General features: G+C 44.1%; 1 protein-coding gene across 3 annotated transcripts; it reads right to left on the bottom strand.

The window, feature by feature from the left end:
- Positions 1 to 1,065: 1,065 nt before the first annotated feature.
- DSTYK (dual serine/threonine and tyrosine protein kinase) lies at positions 1,066 to 26,918 on the bottom strand. Of its 3 annotated transcripts, XM_075775715.1 has the most exons (13): positions 26,537 to 26,918; positions 19,195 to 19,580; positions 12,582 to 13,245; positions 9,829 to 10,103; positions 9,366 to 9,449; positions 8,033 to 8,209; positions 7,625 to 7,754; positions 7,219 to 7,375; positions 6,389 to 6,521; positions 6,086 to 6,199; positions 5,480 to 5,594; positions 4,255 to 4,389; positions 1,066 to 3,229 (listed from the first exon to the last, which is right to left on the bottom strand). In XM_075775715.1, exons 1-13 carry the CDS (start codon positions 26,784 to 26,786, stop codon positions 3,042 to 3,044), a joined length of 2,808 nt encoding a protein of 935 aa, XP_075631830.1. In that variant the 5' UTR covers positions 26,787 to 26,918; the 3' UTR covers positions 1,066 to 3,041. The 3 variants fall into 3 exon arrangements, with proteins under 3 accessions (XP_075631830.1, XP_075631829.1, XP_075631831.1); XM_075775714.1 differs by lacking the exon at positions 6,086 to 6,199 and having other exon boundaries at positions 26,537 to 26,899; XM_075775716.1 differs by lacking the exon at positions 19,195 to 19,580 and having other exon boundaries at positions 26,537 to 26,788.
- Between the last annotated feature and the right edge of the window lie 811 nt (positions 26,919 to 27,729).

Raw genomic sequence — 27,729 nt, 5'->3', positions numbered from 1 at the left:
AGCCCCGTGAGGACAGTTAGCGCTACTTTATTTTTAAGCCCCGAGGGGGTTGAAGCAGATAAAAGGCGGCTTTCTCCGGAAAAGGACAGTTCTGCTTTAGGAGAGAGAAAAAAAAATAAAAATAAAGAGTTACTTGTGTAACTTATTTCAGCTAAAAATCAGCGGGTCCGGGGAAGCGGGGGGGGGAGCTGCTCCCCCCATCCCGTGCTCGGCCCCAAACCCAGGCAGCTGGTGTGACAGCCCCCGAGCCAAGCTCAGCACCCGAGCAGCATGCGTCCCGCCCCGTCAGGGCTCAGACCTGGGCTGGGGGGGTCCGAAACGCAGAGCAAGGTGCTAGCACCCCTCCCGCTGTACTTGAACCTCACCATGACTTCGGCAGCACGTCGACCTCCCACCTTCGTGAACAAAGCTTTCTCCTCCCCAAAATAATTTCAGGGGGAGGGAGGGCGGAGGTGTACCCCTCACCGATATCCGCGGGGATGTCGCTCGTTTTAAGGGGCAGCAACCAGCACGCCCTGGTTTGGGTCCGTATGCACCAGAAGCCAGTACCTGGCTACACGCGGGACGTTGTACAATGCGCACGCTACAAGTACCCTTTTACAACAATGTTAAAACATACTGTAACAAACATCTTCAGGAGGTTGAGGAGCTACAGGTAGGCTTAGCCAGGAGAAGAGTAGTACCTGCTCAGCTCGGTCTCAGCACACCAGGCTCAGAGACAGCTGAGGTTGGTACCACTTTCAATTTACAATAAAGTAATTATTCACCTTGTTTTTCTTGCTCTAATGGGGAGGGGAGGAATGAGGTTTTAAAGAGAAACAGGGTGCGTGAAATCTCTCAAAACAAGTTCAGTCTGGCAGACTTTATACCCAGTAGGGGAAAGAAAAATGCAGAGAAGCAGCAGTACTGAGTATGGGAAAACCTGCAGATCTACAATGCCACACGTGCAAAAACACAAACCAAAGGGTAACAAGACATCAAGTAACTACAACCAACCATAAACAGGCATCAGATAAGCATCCGGAGATGGCTACACAGGAAAAGCTATACAAGACATTTCAGGAATTGCATATACAGAGATTTAAATTTTATTCATACATTTATTATTTACACAAGCTACTTCTATTAATTGCAAGAGACTGACCTTGACTCTCCTATAGTTTTAAATAAGGTTACTAACCACCACACACAGCAGAACAGAGTTAATACTGTTAGTGTCATTGGTGGCGTGAGCGTGCACCGAGGCAGTGTAACGCCTAACGATTCTACTTTGGAAAAGTATTCGTTCTTCTGCGCATGTGGTTCTTGGTTGCTGCACTTCCAGCTGGAGCAGCTGGCGAGGCTGTACCTGTGTAGAACCTTATGTTAATGCCATCACAGAGCAGAAAAATGCCCACACGTGCAGGTAAGTAAAAAAAGTCTTTTGTATATAAAAAAGCATTAATTCTGTTTATTGCACAAAGGAAGATTTAAACTAAAGTAATACTGCAGGGTTATGTATCCCTTTCCTTTGTTCAAGCTGTTTAACAGGCAGACTATCGGTTGTAATTTTGCTGTGTACTAGCCAATAAATTCCAGCAACAAGGTGCAGTAATTCCACATGCCTACGCTACTTTGGATGCAGCATGCTAGCTTTCCTGGGAAACAAAGCCACTGCATGCCCGTCTCCTGCAGCTGGGAGCAACAGTAAACCCAGGGAGAACTTGCCAACTCAGTTATTTCCTCATGTAGTAAAGAAGGTGCATTTTCTATTTCAGCCTCCACCCCATAGGTATGTTACATTAAGATCAACCAACCTTGTCCCAGAAATGCAAAAGGCAAGGACATGATTTTTCACCCCACTCCTGGAAAGGGCAGTGGGACCACCCCAGCCCAGTCCTTCCTTGCAAAGGTTTCCCTCCCCCCCACTTTTTATTCTTTTCAATACAGCCAAATTAGAGATCCCAGAGTGAAACAATCAGATGAACGGACACAGCCACAATACACAGCTACTGAAGAAGAATGAATGACCTGTTTTCCCCTCGAGTATGCTCTCACCAAGCATGTGACTTTAAAAAAAAAGCTGAAGAAACCTTATTTTTAAAAATATGTCCGTCATAGTTAGCACAATTTAAAACTGTCATTGCCTTTAGAACTAATTCAAAAACCAAATTTAATTAAAATGAATTGGCATTTTCCCCATGGACAGTCATTAGTTGTAATGACTTTGTTTTGTTATTACAATATGTAATCTCTGAGCAGTCTTCCATTTTACCAGAAGACTGTAAAAGAAAGGTCAGGTTTCTTCAGACATTCAACTAACTATTATGAAGCAAAATTACCAGAGAAAGGAGTTTGTTTACAGAAGTAAGAGGTGAAGGATACATAAGAGATAAATAGCTTATAACGTGGGGTATTTGCACTGCAGTGGAACAGTAGATAAACCCCCTTAGGTAAAACATGGAAGCTTTGCTCCTGTCAATGTAAACATTTTGAGTGTTGCAAGAAGCTAATACAGATAGATGCTCTTAGCTTCCGAACACTTTCTAGCCTAGAGCCTCTGCTTTCTCCTTCCTCTCTGACCGCACGGTAACTGGTGCCAATCGATAAGTGATTGGGATAGTTGTGTGTGGACCGAAGGCCACCTAGGACCATCAATTAATGGGACGGGTTTTTACTTTACTGAGTAAAGACTGTTGCGATCAACTCCTAGCGACACAGACGCTACCTGGAACACACAAGATGCTTTTTCTTTGATTGGTATTTGTGTGGGATTGGCAAAAATCCCGTTCAGTTCAAGGGCACGGAGTTTCTATCTTATTTGCACAACTCCATAATAAAAGCTGCAGCGGGGTAACTAGCATCAGTGGGGTGTACCAGGGGAGATTTCTCTGGCCGCTATTCAAGATGGAACATCCCCAAGGTCTCACCTCTATGAGCAATCTTCTGGTTGCTATTACCTGTCCCACTCATGTTAGCCACAAAGAGCTACATCTGAAGAAGCCATCTGCAGAGTTAGGGGTTCAGAACTCTCCCACAATTAAAAATTCTGTGCTTCCTTTTCAGGTAGAGTCATCCAACCCTTTATTTGGGTGCTCAGAGCTTGACTTGCAGAGCCTGTCCATGATCCCCTGCAGCATAGGTTGAACAATCCCTAAGAGAGGGCGCTGGGAGGAGTCTCCATCCCAGCAGGCTTCCATCAGCTGCCAGCATTCCTCATCAAACACAGGAAGACGCTCCGGGCGAACTCCTGAAAAATGGAGAGGGACCTGGTTACCATCAGTACAATTCAGATCTGAGGGAAGCTTTGTCTGATGCTCACTGCTTTCGTGCAGGCTGAAGTGACCCGAGTGGACTGTCTGGGGTCTGACGCTATTGATGAAGGCTTACATTTCAGTGACACCGCTGAGACATCTTTGGGAGCATTGCTGAAGTCGCTCAGGAGATCACACACGCTCCCAGAGGATGCCCAACACGTTCAGTTTCACTGGAGCCTCCTCTTTGCACTAGTTTGGGAGCAAAGGGAGTACCCTCTCCTATAGGAAAACAAGCCCCCCCCCCCCTCCTCCAATAGTGCCTTTGGGAGCAAGTTCAACACACGAACAAGCTGTGAGTGCAGCCTTCTGACCGAATACAGGACTCTGTCATCTGAGTTAATCTTTTTCACATGAGAAGGGGAGACATTATGTGGACAGGGCCTAAGGACAAAGTAGTAAAGCATTCTGATACCATGACGCAGCACGAAGGATTAAGCTACCACTAAACACAGTACTACACTAAACCTACGCAGGCATAAGAGTAAGTTTATATTTTGGGGAAAAACTATCAGTGTGGTTTACCTAACAACCAGCTTCCTCAGCATGCTGCATATTAAGCACTTGAATGTACAGGTCACCACAGCCTCCAGAAATTGCGAGGGATTAAACATTCTTTAGGGAATCACGCCTGGCTGGTTCTGGGGTCTGGTTTACATTGTAAGTGTTGTACTACTTCGCATAGTTTAAGTTGTGCTAGCACAGCTCCAATGACACTATGGCAAGGAGGTGGTTAACCAAAAGCCTTTTGTTATCCCTGCTAGTTTTAGTTAGATTGTCAGTAGAGTATGTCCAAGTTTAACTAGATAAGTGTTACTCTTTAGACTGTCAATGAAGCAATACAACTTTTTTTTTTTACCTTTCAGTTACAAGAGGATAAAAAGGGATTTCCTCATCTCCTCTCAAATTTTACTCAAGCATAAGGTATCAACCAATAAAGTTCAAAATAAGCCATTTATACCTCTTCTAACATTGTTCCAAAGGTGATCTTTGCTTGCGCATCTCTCAAAAGCCTCCGGTAACTTCACATGTCCCGAACAAATGTACCAAAACAGAATGCCAAATGCATAAACATCCACTGAGTTATCATACTTTCCTGTGACAAAAATACATTTGATCAGCAGGGCAAACATCACTGGAAACTGAGCACTCCATGAACTAATTTCAATGTTCTGCTTTCTCAAATTAAAACCACAACTTCATTGCCAGAAGGCAAGACTTAGATGAAGCCTAGTAAGACATCAGGAGTCACTGCCAAAGGTGGAGGGATAAAAGTTAAGGCCTTCCATTCTCAGAGGATTTGTACCCTTAGCCTGTACCAGCAGTTCTCAAACTGAGGTTCACGGACCACTGCAGGTAGAGGTGCTCAGGTGTATTTCAGAGCCTTAAACACTAACATTTCTAAGACTAGCAGTTCAGTTTGGCTCTGCCGCTAGCCCAGGAGTCTGACGGAGCTAACATCAGCCTCTCGATACAGAAGTTTGGCAATTACTCGTTCATAACAAGTTCATCCACTGAATAAAAAGAGATTGAGCACAGTAAAGGCTAAGCCAACACTCACCTCTAAGGTCAAGGTCTAGCCTGCTAGTCATGAGTATTTCACTGATAGTAGTGAGAACCACCTGAATAATATTGTTCTACATTAAACACAAATAGGGTTGCTTCAATTTGATTGCAATCTTGTCAAAGCAGGGACAGCATCTGAGATCAAAAAGATTTGGTAGGTGTGGTATGGACCACTAAGTGTGACTAAGATGCTCAGGAAAAAAGCTTAGAGAGCGCGCCTGCCAGAAGCACAATGCATAGCGAACACACTCCACACGTTACTAACAGCTTGGAAATTCCTTACTTGGTATCTATACAAAACCCAGGATACTTTCTGAAGTATTTGCCTATGAAAGCCAAGTATTTCCAGCTTCCTAATAACTAATAATTTAACTTGCCAATTGCATGAGTATTAATCACTTCAAAGCTTATGAATCCCACAGTTCTCTTTCAAGTAACCAAAGATTTAAGACTGAGACTTAAAATACAGAAAAAAAACCCCATACTATGCATTCAAAGCAGGCAGTCTTCTGATTTTAATTATTTTTCCCTCATAAGCAAGTTGAGAGATTAATTCAAGGTATCAGCCTTCAAAATTCAGGCCAGAGGGAGACAGTGGTGGATTCGATCAACAAGCATACCTGTAAAGAGCTCAGGAGCCATATGAATGGGTGTGCCTACAATACTGCCAGACATCATGGCTTCTGGTTTGCAGAACCCCAAATCAGTGATTTTGGCTCGATTCTTTTTGTCAAGCTGTAGAGGAATTCATACACAGGCAGCTGATAAACCATACTTCTCAGTTTTAGTACTCCATTTTAATATTAAGGTTTTAAACTCTGTTTATATCTGAAGGGTTGGGCATTTGTTCTTAAGTAAGCTTCTCTGATTACTTGGCTGCTCTTGGACATTTACCTAGTTAAGCTCAGTAACAGGACATGCCTTCTCTTGTCTTCTGCATAGAGGGTGTGGTTGGGGTTTAATAGAACTGGGAACAGGAAGTCCTACTTGTAGCTCAAGCTCTCTACCTTCAAGAGAAGTCACGCTACAGCTCGCCTTCCCCTCGGCTTTCTGCCTGAAAACAAGTTAGGGAAACCTCACTGCAAGGCTTGTTGCAGCTAACAATACCACAAGTTAAAAGATCCTGTATGAAGCAAGCTATGACTTCACTTACATAATGCTTCTCCCTCCCACTAAAAGGGCCTCATAAGACTTCAGGATTAGCCAGATACAAAAGTTTTCCTTACCAAGACATTTTTAAGTTTGATATCCCGGTGCACAAGTCCCTGACTGTGAAGATAACGGATCCCTTCAACTACATCCAAGGCAATCTGTAATCGTGTTTCTAATTCTAGCCCAGCCTGAAGAATAAACAAACACAGATTTAATTCCTACAAGTGGAAGTTACTTTTGCTTGCTCTTATTTGCCAAAACCACTGAAAACTAGAGCAATTCTAGCTTGCTTTGACAGATTAAGAGATATTTAGGTGTGGATATTTTAATGTATATATAAAAAAATGTATATACACATACAGACAGATTGTTGTTACCTTTAGTCCTGTATAGAGGTCTCTGTGCAACCGTTCCATTATCAGTAAGACAGCAATGCTAGAGCCTCCTCCATAGCCATAATCTATCACAGAACCATGGAGATGTACGAGTCGCTCGTGTGTCTGCAGAGACCTAGAGAAAGTTCAGCACAGAGTTGGTCATTTTTATATCCTTCCCTCCACCCCAAGCCAAGCCTCACCTTGTAAAGGAAAAGCTTTAGTACAACAGTAAGATACACCTACACCTTGTGCTGAACAGTAAAAATTCACAGCATGCCACAGTTCTGAGTACCATAACAATATACAGCCGTCTGATCCAATTAAATTCAAGAAAGCCTATTAAAGTTTATAGTACCAAAGAAATACTGTACTATTTCAGCTGTCTCTACTGCAGCACCTGCCTGCAGCTGCTTATTGAAAACAAATAGCAGCATAGACCCATAATTTTCTTTTGTGAATTCAGAGAGGACAGACTGGGAAAGGAGGGATGATTCAGCACCAAAAATCAGGAGGGAAAAACTGTTTGCTATCATACTCCATTAATTCTAATTTAGTCTGCAAAATAGCAGGCATTTGAACAGCACAGACACCAGAGAATCAGATTAAGACACGAAGGAGCATGTCTGCCTAGCTTTCTGTGCCTGTTACGTTTCTGTAGTGGCACTGGCAAGCTGTCTTGCCTTTGCTTGAAATGGCAGCTTAGTATTTTATGAGGTTAAGTCACTGATGGCAGAGTAGAACAGCAGCAAGGAAGGTTCTGCCTATGCAAATAGCATTTTTTTTCTGTGGTGAAGTTAAGGAGATCTACAAAAGCACTTTACGATACACACCTCATGTAGTGAAACTCAAGTGCAAGGTCATTCCAGTGCTTCTCATCCGGAGGAACAACAGATTTCAGTGCACATGGGAAATGCCCTCCCCAGCTGTCACACAGGTAGACCACGCCATACTGTCCTCGGCCCAGCTCACGGCCCAACTTCGGTTTGCCTGTAAGGCACAACATCAATTTAGTCAGACAGGAAAAGATGTTTATTTCTTCCCGCACACTCTCAGGCTGGCCGCCCAGAGCTTTTCACGGGCCAGCAGCTGCACAACACAAGGTACTCAGTATGTGTCACATGGAGGCTGACTGAAGTAGTTAAGTGAAAAGCAAAACACCCCTCCTACTCCTTTACACCCACTGCCTGCTTCAGGAGGGAGCAGAAGATAATAGAGAACACCAAGCACAACGCTCACCATGTAACAGCACATCCTGGAGGGACCTGCTCTCCAGCGAGAGTCGTGCTAGTCGAGGAGCATGATCTTTCCGCACCTTCAGCCACAGGTCTTCTGTTTTCTCCAGCCTGCCAGAATGGCCATCTTCTAACTAAAAGAGATATCACAGATACACCATAATCCTGCCTGGTTTGAAGCCCCAGTGTAATGAGGGTCCTTGCACAACTGAGTAGAGTCCTACTTAAAGCATGCCTAGTTTAAAAACGGGATGTTGTATAAGGGCACTCACACCAGCTCTGCCACCTCTACCTACAGAATGGCAGCATTAACTGCATGAGCTGCTCTTTTAGCTATTTCTGCAATTAAAAATCCTCTTTCCATAAGTAGCAACGTACAAAAGACGACTTCCTTCTTAACAGCTCCACATACCTGTCGCAGAGAAGCTGCAAAAGCCTCATGGGAACTGTTTAGCCTGGTCCGGAACTGGCTGCAAATGCTCTTGGCTAACTTGGAGGCACTGAGGCTCTCGATAGCATCCTGAGCAACTTTCCTCTTCCAGTCACTGGTGATGGCAGGTGGGCTGACCCATGTAATCCGCTGGATTATCTAGTAAAACAGGAAACAGAATTCAGGCACTAGCACAAAAAAGTAAAGGGTCAGTCAATTTACTCAGACTACTTAGATACCTTGTAATAATGCACAGTCATCTGCACATAGAACTGGGCTAAATGATTGCCTTACAGTAACTATTAACAATTTAGAGGCATTGATGACAATATTGTTGTACACGCACACTAAAGTGATTGCATTTTTCTGAGTATCTGCTCAGTTCACTCCTACAAGCCAACTGTTCTTTCAAGTCTGACCAAGAGCATATGTAGCTGGACAGCCACCACTTGGAAAACCACAGAGCAGGCTGAAAGCACAGGCAGCAGAAACAGTAACCAGAGACTCGGAAGAGAGATGTTCCTAAACTGGTGAAAGCTACAGTAAAGCAGCTTTTTGCAGACAGACATGCTGTCAAGGTGCAGAAATCCTAGGTGTCGGTATGCACCACTTCCCTTAAATTGCCGGGTGATTAAGACACCTTGCCCCACCCTCTATTAGAAGCCACAGAAATCCAGCTGCTACACACCCAGCCTGGATCCTTCTCCCAGGCTGAAGGAAGAATCTGAAGGTTTGTTACCACTCGGTCTGCACTTGCACCTATTTGGGAAAAACTTGCATTCCTCTCACCCATGCATACAAGGAATCTCAAGAGGAAGAAGGCAGTAAAGGTCATAACAGCTTAGAGCAGCAACTTCAGAAAGATGAATGCTTTAACAGACAAATTTAAAATAAAGACCTGAGGAAACCTGGTCTGCTCTGGAGGGAGAAGAGTGAATTGACCGAATCCTGACACATTGCAAAACAATCCAAAGAAAAAAAAACCACCACATCCACAAGAAATCCCCAAACCCAAACAATCAGTTACCCAAAACATAAACAACAAGAGTTTCAAAATGCTGATCATCATTCCTTTGCTGTTTCAGAACAGAAGGAAAACACTAAAGAGGTATTTGCTTTAAATTAAGTATTATCATCCCCAGGAATAAACTATTCACACTGCCATAGTGCTGAGTGGGCAGCAACGGCTTTCCAATCCACATGCCCAGAGTCAAAATTTAGAGAGCAGCTGTGAGCATTCACATTATTCTTTGCTCCAGAAACATTTCACTAGACAGTGACATGTACTAGAAATAAATGATAAAGATGCTGATACCTGTTTGATCTGTTCCCACAGCATCCTGGTTACTGTTGAGCCAGAGTGGAAAGTGACTTCAACATGATAGGCTGCATTTAGTATCTGGAAAGCAGGGTAAAGATGAAAGTATGGGAACTTTGCAAGCTATAGTCACTACAAAATTTGCTAGACTCTCTGAACATGGAAAAATGGATACTATATGGGAGACTCCGTGATTCATTTGGTTCAATTCATTTATAGTATTAAGCTCATAGGTGTTTCTAGGCTGCAATCCGATTGCAGATTTAGGAAAGGTAAGTACTAGGCCATTAAGTGACTGTTCCCCAGTTTTAGCACGGCCCTTAATGACACCAGACCCACACATACTCCAGAGCTGTGTTCCTCTAATTTCACTGAGCACCTCAGTCTCCTCCCACCCTTGCTGGATCAGGATAAAGACAATTATTAAGAATATTCTAGACAGCCATTTAAGCCACCATACCTGTTTGAGATAATTGCTTGTGATGTGCACAGAAACATCCTTTGACTTCTCCAAACTCCTTGCAGGATGTACTGAAACCTCCCAAGACTCCTCCAGGCTCTTCAGACATCTCTCCAGAGTCCCTACAAAGCTCTCTCGCAGATAGTCCACCGAACTGATTAACTTGTTGGCAACTGCTTGGTTTAACCGAGAAATAATCAGTTCCTGAATTTGCTTAATACAACACTTGATGTCCTTGGAACTAACAGGTTCCCCGTTCTCAGGAATGATGATATCTGCACAAAAGAAAACAGGCATCTTTTGTATTCAATGTATCACTGTTGCAACAGTGGCTACTGAGAGCTGCTTTGAGTGTTCTGCAAAGGAGCTACAGCCCCAGCCCAGCCAGCTTCTGCTCCAAACGCTATCTTGCTCCTTCAGAGGTTTATTACTTTAGACCCAGATGATATAACCTGAGGCCAACAGTATTTCCAAGTCATACAAAGAAACCCATGAGCAACAGAACACATGACTATTGCAAAGGATTAAGTTTTTGCCAGTCTGCATGTCCAGTGCTACAATGCCAGTTTTACAGAGGTCCCAAAACCAATCCTACAGATCTTGAGTAATTTGGTATTCTGTGATAGAAAGTACTAAAGTATTAGAGTAACTCCAGGAACGCACATCTGGTACTCCAGTTTCAGGGAAGCTAAAAATCACATCTGACCAAGGTGGAAAATATTCTGATGTTTGCTTCCATTCACTGATGTTCGAATTCACAGGATACTCAACTCTAACACCCGATAGACTCTGTACAAGCATTTTGTAGCTACTACAGGTTTACAGTCATACAATGATGACAACTCAACTATCATCTCAAAAATTAAAGCTGAAAAGCACAAAGCTGTCTTTCTACCTAAAGCAGCACAGATCAGGAAACTCTTCCAGGCCATGCTGCAATCCATAAGCACTGCTGGATGCTGAATCTTACGAAGAAAGTGATGCAACAGCCACACCAGTTATGTGAATTATTTTTTTCCTGGTACCTTGAAAAGGTTGATTATCACTTGGTATTCTTAAAATAAACACTGACCAATCACTGCTTGTACACTGTAACCACTCTGAGCAATAGTACTACATTACTACCAGGAGCTGAAGACCTAGTCTCTGGATTTTGGCCAACAATAGTCTAGCCTACTTAAAACAAATCCAGTGATCGGCAGATGGCATTAACTCCTCAAAATAACATCTTCTTCCCTTTAGCATATCACTTCAAATATTGATATAGCCAACAAGATGCTACACTAAGTGATATTTGTTGTGTGTATATATTTATATATATAAACATATACACCCATTTATTGCAGGTGGTTTTTTATTCTTGTGCTGCCCCTAAACATGCTCCTGCACATACCGAATCCTGAACTCTGGCACTACAGCGCTCCAACTCTGTAAAGAGGACACAGATAGAATACAGGAATTATTATCCATCCTGATTATGGGGTAAAAGCAGCCCTGAACAGGTAGAATTAACACACTCACTATACCCTTAGCATATGCTAGTTTGTTGGGTTTTTTGCAGCATGTGAATAGGTTAATGTTGCAATTAAAACAAGCTCTTTATGAGGACAACATTTTGCATGGGCACTACAAAGCAAATATTTTGAGAAACAGGAAAGATCTTATCAATTTCCCACCTGCAGAAGCAAAGAGATCCAGATCCTAACTTGCAGGATTAAACATAATCCATCATTTCTCCTCTTCGTCCCCAGAGAGAGCACTCCAATTTGAAATTGGGAGGAAGTTAGTCAAGACAAACAAAATTATCTAGAGTTTTTGCCTCTCTGCCTCAAAAGAGCACTCAATTCACAAAAAAATAATTTCTTCTAAACCTATAGCCTAGAGTTGTTTCTGATTTTAAATAGCAACATATTTCCCCATCAACCCAGTGAACAGCATTTCCTTAGAACAGAAATGATTGTTACAGTAAGCAGAGAAGAAGAGCTGGGGAATATCAACCTACAAATCTTCATTTTGATGTTTATGACAGACCACGTATTCCTGCAGCCAAAACGCAGATAGCCTCTCACACCTCTCGCAGTTTACACAGCATTCTGTATGCTTCCAGCTCGTGTGTTCCTGCAAGTTCTGGTACTAGAAGATGTAGTGAGAATTCTCCCATTTTCCAAAAAAACACACACTAAATGCCAAGCGTAGGCCTCAGGAGCACAAGATATTGTGTTAGTTTTTTTGGGTAGGTAAGCTTTTCTTTTAAAAAGGATTTCATTTTAGGAGGTTCTATACCCAAAAGTCTTATGGCAAAGCTCTCTCAGACAAAAAAAAAATCAAGCAGAAAGTGCAAATCAAGCCTTTGCCGCAAACTCTAACAGCTTTTTCTTAGGAGAGATTTATTCCCAAGTCTCAACACAACCACTGAGGTAAAGTTGAGAGCATTATTTTGTTCAACAGAATAGGGAATTAAAGTAGAGAAGTAAAATACCTTAAGCCGGAATGGTCCAGCAAGGTCTGGGGGAAGAAGTCTGATTTATTTAGAAATCAAGACTTAACATGTTCAGTCTTCTCTTATGGACAGTGCATTTTACCCAGGAGAGGCTACAGAAAAATCCTTTGCGTATTAGTTCTGATTTTTCTTGCAATGTCACTTGTCTAGACTGCCATTCAACTGTCCCTTAGCGCATAGCAAATATTACTGCGCAACTCTCCTTTAAGGCCCCTAACCTCATCATTCCTATTACTCTCCTACCAGTAGTTACCTTTGAATTCCATATTAGCAGCATCCTCCAAGAGCTCCTCTTTCATATTACTAAGAGTCTCTATGATCATGTCCTTCATCTCCTCTTGTTTGCGGTTGGCAATGTTCATCAGAGACTCATAGAGCTCATTCTCCTTCTTGCGGGTATACTCCAGCCTCTTGGGGGTGATTTGCAGGTCTCGCTGCATGTCGAAAGCCTGATTGATGAAGATGTTCAGGCAGCGGCAGTGCACCTCATTTAAACTGGTAGCTGCTTCCACGAGATGCTTCTGAAGCACCTGCCTGGAAAAAGTGCTTAGGAGACGGAGCTTCTCAAACTGCTCCACCAGCATGCTTTGGGCATCAGCGTCCAGACCGGGTGCCCCACAGCTGCAGTGGTTGGTACTCAGGTACTCCAAGTCCATCAGCTGGCAGTAAAGGGAAGACTTTTCATTCTCAGTGTTTTTGGGTGAGATCAGCTCAACCCCCGATTCTGGCACTTTGAAGAAGAAAATGGGCAAAGAGAATTTCTCTTTGATTTGGCGCAGTTCATTCTCATCCGATGAGGAAAGTTCAGCCTCGCTGATGGCAAAGATGACAACAGGCAAGACTTGGTTCACGTACTCTCCCAAGGTGGCTTCAGCAGACTGGAATCCACGACATGGTGCTACCACAACATCCACTTCCTAGCAAGTGAGAAAGTAAAAAAAAAAAAGGTTTGTACAGATCCTTTTAAAAATTGACACACACAAAAATGCACTGAAATTCATTCAAAGTGCAAACCCAGAAACTTTCAAACTCTTTAGAGCAGTTACAGAGTCTCACATACAGCATCATGCTTTGGTACATAGGCTACCTGCAAGGCTGACGACAGCCCTCAGGGATGCGGCCACATATAGATTAACACCCACTGACTCCAAAACTCTTATTTTGTACCAGGTTTTAGCCTTTGAGGTTTAGCCTAGTTCAGAACAAATTTCCCAGGTAAATGCTATCACAGAATAGCTGTTATTCTTCAGCTTATAGCTAGCTTCCCCATTTTGCAACAACCTCTCCCACTGATGTTTACCAGATCTGCAGCTCTTTGAGGAGATGCTCGTGCTGTCAGTTTTCCATGCAACTTCCAACAGTAGGAAGTACTACACTAGCCACTACTGCCAAAACAAAGGCAGCACAAGAACCGATTCCAAAGAGTTCACAGCCAAAGGACAGACGAGAAGGAACAGATGGTTGTGACAAGCTTAGCTATGACTTTCTTCAAATGCAACCAAAACCTAAGAGATGTCTTATTTACTTATTTTCTTACTGCACAGAGTTTCACTGCTTTGGTCATATGCTGCTGCTGAAATCACTTCTTACTAACCCTACTGAAAAGGGGCCAGTTCCGAAACCTGCTTCCTTCCCTTCCAAGGAAGGAGACAAGATTCACATTTGGATACGCGAGAACAGTGTTAGAATTGCATATATCGCTCTACTAAAATAAAGAAGAACATGTCAAAGGCTTTGAGCTGAAGACAGAATTTAATTGCCACCTTCCCGATTTGTAACAGGGGTCAATGATTAAGAACTCTTCAAGCGTTTTTCTACACACCAAAAAAACGAACGGTTTGAGCAGGTCTCCCGACTGCTCTTAGAGCTCACAGGCAGTCATTACTGCCACGGGACTGCCGGGCACTGAACCCAAACCTGCCCGGTACACGGGAGGTTGAGCAGAATGGGATGTGCAGTGCCGCAATATTCACCAGGATGGATGACTCACACCAGCGACTGTAAACAAAGGAGGAAGCCAGTGCTGTCTCTAGGAGACAGGGAGAAAACCAACACAGACAACCGAATACAGCATGAGCAACCAGTCCTTCTGTTTCCATAGAGGCCTCTCAGGCTTTTCCAAAGAGCATTAACAGCATTTCTTGCCCCCCCTTTTTTTTTAATGTCCTACAGAAGTTTAAACACTGTCTATGCAGCTTCGTTCCATTGGGGATCAAGGTTTCCTATATGGGGAATACCTATGACTCACATTGGATTCCTGAAATTTTTAAGCTAGTTCTCACAAGGTCATACAGCTATAAACACATTTGAACACTTCTGACAGAGCTGTAGGCATGAAATAGCTGTCAAGTAACTTCATTCATGTTTTCTTTAACTAAATGGTCCTTTTTAAAATATCAAAGCTTCCCACTTAGCAACCTGAACATCAGGTACACAAACACCAGTTACAGCTCTTCCACTTAAAATGATGTGTGGGTGCTGTCAACAGCAATACAAAAAAGAGTGTAAAGATAACACCACGCAGACACACTACATGTACATCTGTGCATTCAGACTTCCAATGCCAAAAGGATCCCTGCATCCCCTACCCCAGAACAAAGATTAAAATCAAGGATTGAATAGGTCTTGACCTACAATAAGGCAAGTGGAGTCTCACTAAATGCATTTGAGGACCACTGAAATGTGCCATTTTACTAAGTCAACAGATAATTCCTCATCTCCAAATCAGTTACAAAGAATTTATTTGCTACATCCCAAGAGGACCTTGTCCTATTTTGCCAGGCTTCGGGCTGTTTAATCACTGTTTGTTTTGTTAAAACTGAGGTACTGAGAAGCTAACCCAATTTAGTCAGATTTTCACCCAAACTCCTACCAAGCAGATCATGATTGAAGGCCCAGCTCAGACTTTTTCTAAGCCAATTTGAGCACTCTGCCTTCCAAGAATAGTCTGTGAATCACTGAAGTCTGACAGTTACTGCATTTATTACATATGTGAGCTAATTTCATTGCCTCCCTATTAATCTGAGATACATATATACCTCTAGATTCTGCTTAGAACTATTTTTTCACCAATTTTTCAGAAATCTTGCTGGTTTATTCTGTTTCCATGGGGATCTGAGTCAGAAGTTCAGTAACTGTAATCTAGAGAGAATCCCAGGTAAGAAAACTGAACTACACCTCTGGTCTCCAGCAAAGACTGCTGTTCTTTACAGCACATAATTGCTTTGATTTTTTGCAATGACTCTGAACCCCACTTCACCAGGGAATTTCCTTTTTACCTGTGCTGGAAGGGCCAGCCCAAGAAAGCCTGTGAGGTGTACACACTCATGAAGCAATGCTCTTTTTCTGACCATGAACTCTTCCCCTGTAAAAGATATATCACTAAGCCAGCAAAACTAGAAATAGAGAGCAGGTTTCACATGGGCAGAAGAATAATTGCATGGTGCTGGCATTTTCAGTATCTTCTACCCTCAGTTATGCCAATGTAAAGAGATGGAGGAAGACTGTTCCAGGTATCCGATGCTGGTAGGCGGCAGGAGCATCTCAGCATACCCCAAGTAAAACCAATGTTACGTGGAAGGACAAGTGTCTCGGCCAGTGTGAAAGCTTTCTGGTTTCCTGTGTTAATACCACAACCAAACACATTAACAATAGTCTCAAGAAGGAGATCAGGGCACGTTCTTCCAAGTTTTAAGCAGGATGTACATTAAAATAACCACCCAAAAGGTACTTAACCACATTCTTTGCTACTTGTAACAACTACTACTTCATATGACCTGAATCACTGCAACAGTACTTGGAGAAATGCAACAATAAACCCAAACTAATTCAATTCTTCTGTTAGAGCTCATAGAACCACCTTGTATTTCTTCATTTTCCAGCTTTGTCAGAGCAGTTGAAAATTTTTCTTTCCCTAGAAGCCCTGGCTAAAACTTTTCAGCCCAAGACTCAAAGTGTCATGAAGCACAAATCAAGAAAAAGGCATGAAAAAGGAAGCTTTCAGCCCTGTTACCCTCCTCCCATTCAGCTGTACCATCCAGATGAAAACCAATACTTCAGAGAAGTCTGTTTCGGCTTCCAGGCACAACTGATAAGATTTAGGGAAAGAGCCAACTATTTACTCCCACTATAAATCTAATAATCTGTCTGGCTAGATGGATCATTCCCCATGACCTACATGCATTCCTGTGCACAGTGATCCCCAAGGGATAGAGCAGCTTTGCCAAAGTTTTTCCTTCCCTGATATTTTACGTTTAAAAATAACTGAGTTCACGTACCTATTAGCACAAGGTAGTGTTCTCACAGCAGCCAACCCATGCAAACGAAATATTTGGCTCCTTCCTTCTCACTCCCTTTTCTGTGAAACAAGTTTTGATTAAGACATCCCTCGCTAACACAGAAAAGCAAGCATGGTCCCATCTTGGATATCAGACTGCAGAAAAAACCTCAGAGTGCTCCACTGGCAGTTCAGTATTAAAAAGTGGTATATTCTACACTTGTATTGAATTTATCTCCAAGTAAAAAAAAAGGTAGTTTACTTAATATTGGACATTGTTAGCTTACAAATAACTTAGCCTTTTTTTTTTACCAGAGTAATGGCTAATGAGTTTGGATTTAGCAAACAAGTAGCATGATTCAGCACTGAGTGCCTGCATAACAGCAGCCTGTAATCTAGGTGCTCGAGCCAGCCTGTGCAGTTACGTCTCCTTAAGAGATGCTTAGGTCTGAAAATCTGCAGAGCCCCAGGTCCTGAAGTCACTGACAGCTCCTCTGATGGCAGCCTGCCATAGGTAAGTGTCTACTTACTAATGTGGTTGAATATCTGGAATGTAAGGTTATCATGAAACACAGTACTACTGTAAGCACTCTGCTGTTGGGAGAAAAAACCCACATAGATGAGAATACAGGTATTCTAGGTAACAGGTGGGGTAAAATTAAGACTGATTTCCCTCCTCCTCTGCACAAAAGGTGCTGAGCTCCACCAAATTATTTGGTTCCTGGGCAAGTTTAAATCTTTATCATGTTATCATCAAACATGCAATTGTTACTAGACTACTAGTTTTGTTTTGCAAGTTAAGAAAAAGCAGAAGTTCTTTCAGAGTAGTTCTGCAGACACACAACTTCGGATAGTGTCTAAAAAACCTCATCCATTACTGCTCTAGCTGTATATACCACTAGTTCTAGAAGCGTCTATGACTAGTGTATATTTACTTTAAAAACTTTGTTGTCTCGATGGATGCTGAGCAGAGCGGATGAACGCATATCAGCTGGAAGGGTGGAAAAAATCCCCACAGGTTTCTCTATAGGTGAGCGACCTCCTGTTATTTCACAGGGAGTTATCCCTAGCCCAATTACCTGCTAAAATGCATTATGTTTTCCTACCAGCCTTAAAAAAAATTTTGCTCTTCCTTTAGCCCCTTGAATTCATGTAAGGAATCCTTTGACTCAATCTGAAGCTAGCTGTGATTCACCCTCCTTCTCCTTCTATTGGAAGAGCTTTTTATTTCACCAACCCTTTTCAAATTAATCTGAGTAGCTGTTTTCATCTAAGTGTCCTAAATATAACCAAAGCCAGACAGAGAGATCTTTGTCACTCACACGAGAAATCTGAAAGACAGTTGTAAACTGCAGTGTGGCTAAACTGGCCCATATAAAAATGTAACCAAGTAAAATAAATATAAAGCTAAATACTCTTTTATGCATAGTAAGGCAGGATTTTGCAAGCAGAAGATCCAAAACAGGCATTTACTTTGCAGCACCAGCAGCTGGTATGGTGCTCTTTGGGAAAGCAGTGGGTGCCTCGCACGCAATTTATACAAACATGGCACTGCTGTTCTCTTTCAGTCCATCCTGGAAGCCACAAACACACTACAACACGGTGTTGACTCAGCTGATCTCATTAGGATAGGCTTAAATTTAGCTACAGACCAGGCTTGTAAAACATATTTCAAACTGATGAAGATAGACCAGGTCTTTATTTTCTGCCTATTTACAATCACATCCCGATTCACATGTCCTGAAAAGAATTGCTTTGAAGTTCATACTCTGACATGACAACAGACCATACTCTTTACCACTTAAGCAATTTATATTTAAGAGTTAATTATCTATTCCAGATATTCAACTGCCAAACACAATGCTCCAGAAGTACAAGACTGCAATAATAAAGGCTTGATGTAAGACATGAAATGTAATGAAAGCTTATGGAAGCTATAAAAAGCTATGAAATACAACCCTCACCTTTAAAGGTATTTGCTAAAAACCAAACTGCAACACTTGCAGGATAGGAACACATTTTACAGACAAGGAAAGCCATAAGGCAAGATACTAACAGTGTTAGAAACAGCACTGAGAACAGGCTCCCACCTTTTGTTCTAAACACCTTCAATTTCCATTGACACCACAGAAACGTAAAAAGCCACCCCCTCACGTGAAGTCAGGTCACTTTATCAAATGTTGGAATTAAGAAGCTTTTTTCCTCACAACAAGCACTTCAGGACAGAGATAAAAAAGTACATATCCTTGTACGACAGCTTCGAGCTACTATCAGACAGCAAAGCTAACTCTGAATCACCTTGAAACTGGAGTAAAATTTTAGAAGACACTTGGAGGTACATCTGAGTAAGCTCGGCTTCTGAAATGGATGGCACTGTTACCAAGGAATGATAAAGCTAAGAGTCAACATTGAAACAAAAGCACACAAGCATACACAGTGATGTCCAATTAAAATCCTAACACCAGACTTCCAGCTTCTCTTTAAAAAAAAAAATTCCTATGCTCAAGAGTTTACACCATTAGCTTTATTAGGGACTATAAATGTTCCATCTTAAGATCACTACGACGAAGTTACGTGGACATCTAGTTACCTTTAGTAGTGAGTACGGCAGCATGACCTCCAGCTCCGCTATCCGGTGAGCAGGATCTTCACTGTCCCCCTGAATTTCTAAGTCCTCCTCTGGTATCGTGTCCCAGTGCCCTCGATGGGCTGCCATCATATGAACCAGTTCATACTGCTCAGGCAGCGCTAGGCTAATCCGTGTTTGTGTCCCATGCGTGAAACGGATCCGTCGCCTCTTACAGTTCTCCTCATTGCTGATTTTGGTGGTAGGGAGCAGCTTATCACCCAGCAGTATGTTGAGTAACTGGCATTTGGCATTACAGTTCTGGCCAAGAATCAGAAGGCAAGGGTGCCAGCTCACAGTCCGCTGGAGATGCTCTTCCTCATGGCGAGGGAAGGAAATTAAATTCTGCCCTAAAATTAAGGACAGACTGCATTAGAACAGGTTGGCTGAACAGTAAGTCTTGTATCTCTAAGCCAGCTGAACCCAAAAGTTCAGACATTGCTGCCCCCACAGCCTGCCAAGAAACCCACATAGCACCAAGAATTTGCTTATGTATCCTGAAACTAGTGTCAGCAATTCAGCATTTCTACTGCACCAACACAGAGGACCACAGTAGGTTGATTCTCACAAAGCCATTAAGACAATTGGTTACTGTCGTTCTCTACCTATTTCACTGGGAAGTGTTTACACAGAGCTCTCCTCAGCAGGTTAGTGGAAGGCTAATGGTTGGCCCTGAAACTCAAGAGGAAACAGTTGTCAAGGTCGAAACAACCAAGGGCTAATTTTCCCTTGGGTTGGAACAGTGTTTTGCCATGCTCCAGAGTTCAAGAAGGCCCAATGGGTCGCTAAGGCTAACTCATCCCAAATTTTGATGGCTCGGCTGTACAGAATGTTCCGGTCACGTATCAGAAATAAATTCAATCAACTATGAATCAGTGACAGTTCCACCCACACACTTAACGTCAAATACTTTGCATCTACCAAATCCCAAGGGTATTACTGCACAAGCTTGTTGACCAAACTCTGGGATTGTTGACATTAAAGCAGCAAAACCTCCTTTCTAGCCTCAAGGAAAGGCATTCTTGGAAAATTGCTTCTCTACATGAAGCAGATGACAAGAACAAGTTTGCTGAGACATGGTAGCAGAACTAATAGCCTCTGCCAGCAATTCCCTATGACAGAAATACAACCACAGCATCTGAAGAAACTGCCATGCTTTCACCAGCTTGGGTAGAGATGAGCCCAAGGGAAGACACTCTTTGCTAGGAGCTGGAAGATTCCTAGCACAGTCTAAAACATAGTGAGTAACGGCTTCACTCCTTTGATCACACTAACAGTACGCATCTTTCCTAACCTATATAGTTGAACTAGACAGGCATAGTTTGCCAGATATACTCATTAATTTTAGGAACAACATTTAAGCTGCAAAAGAAAATTACCCAACATCTGTATCCTCTTCAGAGCAGCAGAACTCCCTGTAATCACTCTCCTTACCCATATTCCATCTGAAGCATCAGTTGTACCATCCTACTAAACAGGCCCTTTGAATACTTAGTCCATGTTGCTGCAACTCCTTGTATTCGCCTTACTACATTAATTCAGTCTCAGCACTGAATTTAGCTTCTGCATTCTTTTACAAGTCGTAAATACAGCTTTTCCCACGCTCAGTCATCTAAGCTGAAGTCTAAGAAGCCTTGCATTACCTTATGCATAGCAACAGAATAATTCTGGTAGTACAAAAAAACGGATACAAACAAATTCCCCATCTGCTGCACTTCGGTACAATCCCTGCCAGTACAAAACAGCTAATGTTCCACTGCAGCCAGAGCTAGCCCGTGTTCCCAGATCTGAAGGCAGATGGCACCCAAGAATGAAATGGCAAATGGAGACATCAGTCCCCAAAAGAACTGCCAAATCTGAAAGCTATAAACAAGTACAATTGCCCTGATATCAGGCAAACTGACAAGAACGACAGTTTAAAGATAGACTCAAATACAATACAGCGGGGACGCAGCAGCAGGGATTTTGTAGGGGAAGGTCCTGTTTCACCAGGGCTATTAAAATTCTTTTAATGAGTCATGTTCTGGCATCCAAAATTGTCTCAGCATCTCAAGTCCCAAGGATACAAGATACTCTCGTATACTAAAATATTCCTCAACACTACTAACCAAATTAAAGATAACAGATAACAGCTATTCTAGTCCTCATTCTGATAGCATTCCATTCCTCTATTTTAATTAAAATCATTCAAATTTGGAGCCACACCACACATACTCTGTTGTGTCTTAGATCCAGTTTAAGGCTCCTTTAACATCTTGCCTAAGATTTACCTTTCCTTCAAGTCTGAGGTCTGGAAGTAGGACTGCTGGAGGAGTTCTCTCCATCAGAGGAGTCCTTTCATCCCACACAATGCTAAGGGGAACCCCTCTCCCTGCACCTCTGCCCCACACAGCCCAGGACGCTGACCCTCCCTTAAACCAGCAGTTCGGCAAAGGCTAAAGGAGACATCACTTTTTGAAGTGTGACTTTCTAACCATTTCTTAAACCAGCCTTTCAAGATCCACAACCACAGCAGAGTGGCCACATCAAGTGATTGAAAGGCAGAATCTGGCTAGCAGCTCACAAAAGACAAAAATCAGCAAAACCGCACAAACAGCACATTTAAGCCTTCATCTACAAGATAAAGAATTTCTTTGATCTGCTTACATCTATTGAAAACTTCAACTGGAATTCAGGCTCACTCTTCAGCTACCAAACATGAAAAAAGCAATTCAGAAGGCATCATACAGGCCACAAAGCCTTCTCTGTGCAGGCTTTTGAAATAAAAAGAAGAGGCAGATCGCACCTTCTCCTCAGGCTGGGCAGCCTCTGTATTTGTGGGTACTTAATGCCAGCACAAAAGGATTGAAATACAGCAGCTTAGCTGAAATCATTGAAGCATGGAATGGATATATAAATACTACATCTTTAAAACACCTTTTATCTTTTCATGCACACAGCCTCCCCATGATCAGCATTTATTCAGCAAGTTTACTACAAGCAGTATCAGTAATGAATCCGTTACATTTAACATTATGTCATCACACCGCAATATTCCAAGTATGTGACGTACAAACCTGGAACCAGCACCAAAAGCAAGATTCAGCCCTATCACAACTGACCCAGTGCACCGCCAAGACACCCAAGTCACGGCAGTGGTTCCGCCCCTGCGCATATCTATCCCTGGATATCTTACAGTGACCTCGAGGTCTCAAACCTAAAGTGAGCTGCACGGCGATGAAGCTATTACTAGTATACTACTATTTCTGCACATCAGAATAAGACACAGGGTAAAAAACACTCAGAGTACTTAACAGATGATGCCACTACTCTGAGCATGAAGAATTCAAGTTGGGAGGAACATGACCTCCTGTGGTACCTAACAAAAAGTAGATTTAGAACTTGCTTACTAAAGACATGTAGTGATACTCTCATATCTATTTGAGTAGCTCCTTTTAGTGCCAGGACTCTTCCCAAAGATTTTGGCCAGTGCTACCCACTGTGTCCATGTACTGCATCATTTGGAGACATGTGATAAACACTTCAAAAAAATGGCTGTTGGGGAGTCCTTAAGCGCGTGCATCCTATTAAATTCCTTTTGATGAAAGGAGGCCTGTCCAAGAACAAGAAAGTCTCTCACCAAGACTCATGCCAAAATTCAGTCAAACACCCGGCAGAAGAATCTTAGGTTGCATTTATGGAATCTATAGAAGCCCTAAGCATTTATTCATCCCCCTTTCAAGGAAGGCCACCTACACTTGTCTTTCTATTCCATTTTCAATAATCCATGCGGACAATGGTGCCTAAATAAGGCCAGACCTTCATACTTCTTACCGCAAATACTGAGACCTTTCATAGAAACCCTTAGATTTCTGCAGTGCTGGCAAGGACTTGCAGTATGCTTTGACCACTACGAGACTTAGGATTAACATACACAGTTATATAAACCAAGTTTTAGTTCTATCACACATCTATCAGCACGGTGATGTTAAATCCAGAGTAACACACACTATACCAACATAAGCAGTTCCTACAGGAGCAGCTGTTACAACATTAGCAGCCCCCACAGTCTGCAGAACCAAGCTTCGTCTTCTGCTTAACTTGAAGCTTGTTAGCAAGTGCCTCCCCCCATCTATTTGAGGAGTTATTTCACAAGTACCCTCCCAACCACCTCTCCACACATTATCTAGTCTTAAAACCCATCTTCTTGTGTTGACATACCTAACAGCACAATAGGGGTCCTAACCTTTTGAGGATCACAGTATTAGAGGCAGAGCAGTCACATTTCAACTAGGATATATACCCTCGGTAAACACAGCATCGGGATGAAAACTCTTTCAAACCCTCTGGTTAATACATTCAATCCCTATGAAATACGTTTATGTAGGGAGTCACTAGGCTACCAAGCCTAGGGCTTCCCCCCCAGCACATGCTCATTAAGGTAACACCACAGCTGCTGACCAAAACTCTGGAGATGCTGTGGAGATCCATACAAGAGATACAGCTCAGTTCCCAGTAATTTCCAAAATAAAGCAAAAGAAATATATAAAAAAAAAAAATCAGGGTCCTAGGTCAAAGAGTTCAAATTATTTCATGCATAGAATGAAGAAAACAACTACAATTAGTAGAAAGCAGGGTTGCTGGGGTTTTTTCTTAGTTTCTTTAATATTTTAGTAAAATCTGCTACTGAGTCCCTAATTAAGATTTTCTTTCCACAGAAAGTCAGCGAAAAGCACACTAGCTAACAGCACCATGAATAAAAAGCTGACAGACGTGTGCAGGCTAAAGCTGCAGGATTATCACAGTATTTTAACAAATCATTCTTAAAAGCCTATTCATGCCAAAGCTGACCTAGAGAACGGACGATATTTTGTTGAACACTTCAGAGGTGCAGACAGTTCAAACAAGACTTTCTCCCTCCCCTCATAAACAGTAGCTAGAAGGTAAGTAATTTTTTTTCCCCTTGAAGTTGTTTTACTTCTCTTACTATGAGGAGTAAGTCCTGGTACTAAGGCCACAGAGGGAACATTTGGTCAACGAAATTGATAAATATTGCCTGTCATCCTCCTAAGCAGGAGAGGGTGGGATGTAAAAGCAAGTACATGTTTGTTCCTTCAAGTACCCAACCCTAACTGACCCAGCTTACCTGAAAGGTCAGCAGCTACTACTCAGCAGATCCTCAGGACTGGTTTTGGACAGAGTAACCCAGGCTGTACTTTCGGTTGCTTGAGCTGTGTTGATTCAAAGGGCAAGTTACCCTTCTATGCCGTTATACCAGCTTCACAGGTGTCTCAAAAGCAAACCCCTTCACATTTGTTTTGTTTCCAAGACATCTAAATTTACTTTCACAGTTTATTTTTCCACTTCAATTGCAGGCAGTAAGTGTCCCGTCCATTTCACTTCCCAATTCCTTTGTACTTCACTAAACATTAGCATTTGTGCCTGAACACACTGCAGAGCACTGCAAGATCTGCAGAACTGTTCAGTCAAAACTCCTCTCACTTTGACACCACTTGTAGGGCAGATTCTAGGAAAAAACCATTCTGAAGTCAGCGACAACTGTGCTTCTTAAACCCTCTGACACTTAAAATGATCTCCCCATGTTAGACAGAGAAAAAAGCTTTATTACCAGCCACTAAGTTTCAGAGAGTAGCGGAAATGGACAATTCAACTAAAATTTTACAGAAATAAGAAGCTCTGTCCAAAGGTAATTATTCAGACAAAGGTAATAAACAATGCCAAGGGTCTAGGTTTTGGGCAAAGACCTGGGTCTTCTTGCATCTTAAAAAAATAATAATCATTGGTTCACAGTTATTTTGCAGCTGACTCATTTAAGAAAACTGCCAGCCTCCATTATTTTACCAAGCCCCGCTCTTCATCCTCTCCCTTCCTCTTTCCACACTCCCCTCAAGACTGCCACCACCACTTCCCACCTTCCAACATGAAGCAGATTTATTCACCTGCTCTGTGCCCCACCTGGAACACGTCATCACTTCACCAGTTTGAAAAGTCCTGATTTATTTTTTAAGAACAGTAAATGTTATACAACCTCTGCAGTCTGAAATCCTGAACCAAGAGTCCACGCTGTTATTACTGTTTGTGTGATCAAGCTCTAAGGCAGTCAGCCTTTCCTTGAAGCCCTGATACTTCAGGGCTGGTTGGTAACACATTCAAGCAGTAAAGTCAAACTGGGTCAAGGCAGGTATTTGAAAACTAGAAGATTTTAAGCGCTCTGTATTAGAAATTACAGGCAGGATATTTGGTGAAATCTGTATCCTATGAATGTTTAATTGACGATGCATCCACATCTACAAAGGTCTATAAGCAGACTTTTGAAGATGTAATTGTATTTGGCTAGCAAGGTTTTATAAGCAGCCAAACAGAAGAGCGTCTCCAGCGGAGTGTTACCATTCAAGCAGCATCGAGACCCACAGAAAAATGCATGCAACCAACTAGTTCCTGCTTCTTGGAAGTCACAAAAAGATGTAAACAACCAGAAACACCACATTTTTATGAAGCTATTCACTTCTATTCTGACAGTTTACGTGGAGCACTACTGTTTTCACACAGACTGACAGAAGAGCTCAACAACACTTCAATTTTTAAATCAGAATTGTAAGCACAAGACAAGCATGGATAAGTATCTCGGACAAGTAGCCAACAGAGATGACTCATGAGCCATTTGGAAATGAATAAAGAAGATCTTTATATACATTTAATGTCATGCTAAACTCTTCTCACAAGACAGCCTTATGGAAAAACAAAGTTCAGCACATGGCAGGAGGGCTCCCACCAGCAGCAGTGTTTGTCAACAGTGACGGATGAGGATAAAGCTGATGAATAAAGCCCGAGCTCCACAATAAACACACTGCAAGACGCACTGACCCCACAAACCACCCACTCCCAGGTGCTGCATCTTCCTAACCCCCACCCTGCAGCTCCCAGCCCCCCTTTTGGGGGGGCTGGGAGCTGCAGGGTGGGGGTTAGGAAGAGGGGCTCATCTCCTTGACAACTCCCATCACCCACTCACTTCACCCCACAAAATCTCTCACACCCCCAAGGCACCCCAGTTCTCCATATGTACCCCTCTCCTCCATTACAGCCTGCCCCTCAACAGCACCCTTCACTCCCCACAGCCCACCCACCTGCGCCCCAACCCTCACAAGCCCGCAGCCCACCCCTCGCTGCCCACAGCTCACCCCACAGGCCCCCTCACCCCCAAAGTCCCCCGTTTTCCCCTCACATCCCGCTCCCATTTTCCCCCCCCAACAGCCTAAGCACAGGCCTCCACGCAGGCCTTGCCCGATTTCCCCCGTCCCTCTCTCACCGCCGGGTGCGGGACCGTCCCGGGAGGCCCCGTCCCCAGTCCCGGCGGGGAGGCCCTCGCCGATCGCCGCTGAGGAGAAGGGGTGCCCCTGGGAGTACTTGACATCGCGGAAGAACTTCTTGGTTTCGCGCAGGTTGTGCTGCAGCCGCGCCAGGTGCCGGTTGTAGTGGCCGAAGGAGCGGCACAGTTCGCGGATCACCCCGCCGCCCCCGCCGGGACCCCGCCACGAAGGGGCCCCTTCGCCCTCCATGTCCTCCGGGTCCGTTCCGCTATCCCCTCCCCACCACGGGGGACACTCGGCCCCTGCCAGGCTGCCGCTCCCGGTCTCTCCGCCCTCCCGGAGGGAACGGCGCGCCCCCGGCGGCCGGGCTTTCCTCGTCTCTTCCCCCCCACCCACCCCTCCCGCCTCCCCTACCCCCGCCGCCGCCGCCGCCGCCGCCGCCTTCCTCCTCAGGGGCAGCGCCTCAGCAAGCCGCGCTGCGTGCGGCGCGGAACCTTTATCGGGGCGCCGCGGGGCAAAGGGGGAGGAGGCCGGGCGGACCCCGAGAGCGAGGCATGCCGGGAGCTGTAGTTCACCCGCGCAGGGAGCCTGCGCGCCGCGCGGGGGGCGCCGGGAGCTGTAGTCCCGTGAGGCCGGCGGGGCTCCCGGGGGTCGCCCGGTGCGCAGGGCCGCCCTCCCGCGGCTGCCAACCCCTCTCCGGTGCGTCCGCCCACCCCCGGTCAGCCGCGGGGGCAGACGAGGGTCGGCAGGGAGGAGCGGATGGGGGTTCGGGAGCAGCAGGCGGGTGACAGCGGCCGGCGGAGCCCTCGCCCGCAGCCACGCCCGCACTGAGGCAAAGCGGCGGCGAAGCCTCGGCCGCGGCGGGACGGCCCCGCTGCCCGGTCGGCACCGCCGGGCCCGCGGAGCTGCGGCGGGCTCCAGCGCGGGGGAGCGAGGAAAAAATAAATAATTAAAATTTTAAAAATGTATTTCAAAAGGGGAAACAAAAGGCCAAGCGGCGGCCCGGGGCAGGGCAGCGGCACGCCGGGGGGTCGCTCCGTCTCTGCGCTGCGCGAACCGGCTCGGCCGGGTGCGGCGGGCCCGGCAGCACCGCGCGCCGCGACAGCTCCGCGCCGCCGCCGCCAATCGCCGCCGTCGGCCCCGCCTACCGCCCTTCGCCATTGGCCGGGACGGCCGCCACTCAGGCCCCGGC

This window comes from Balearica regulorum, chromosome 25, assembly GCF_011004875.1.
Source record: "Balearica regulorum gibbericeps isolate bBalReg1 chromosome 25, bBalReg1.pri, whole genome shotgun sequence".
NCBI lineage: Eukaryota > Metazoa > Chordata > Aves > Gruiformes > Gruidae > Balearica > Balearica regulorum.
Note: the sequence above shows the minus strand (reverse complement) of the source record. Positions and strands in the feature narration are given on the sequence as shown.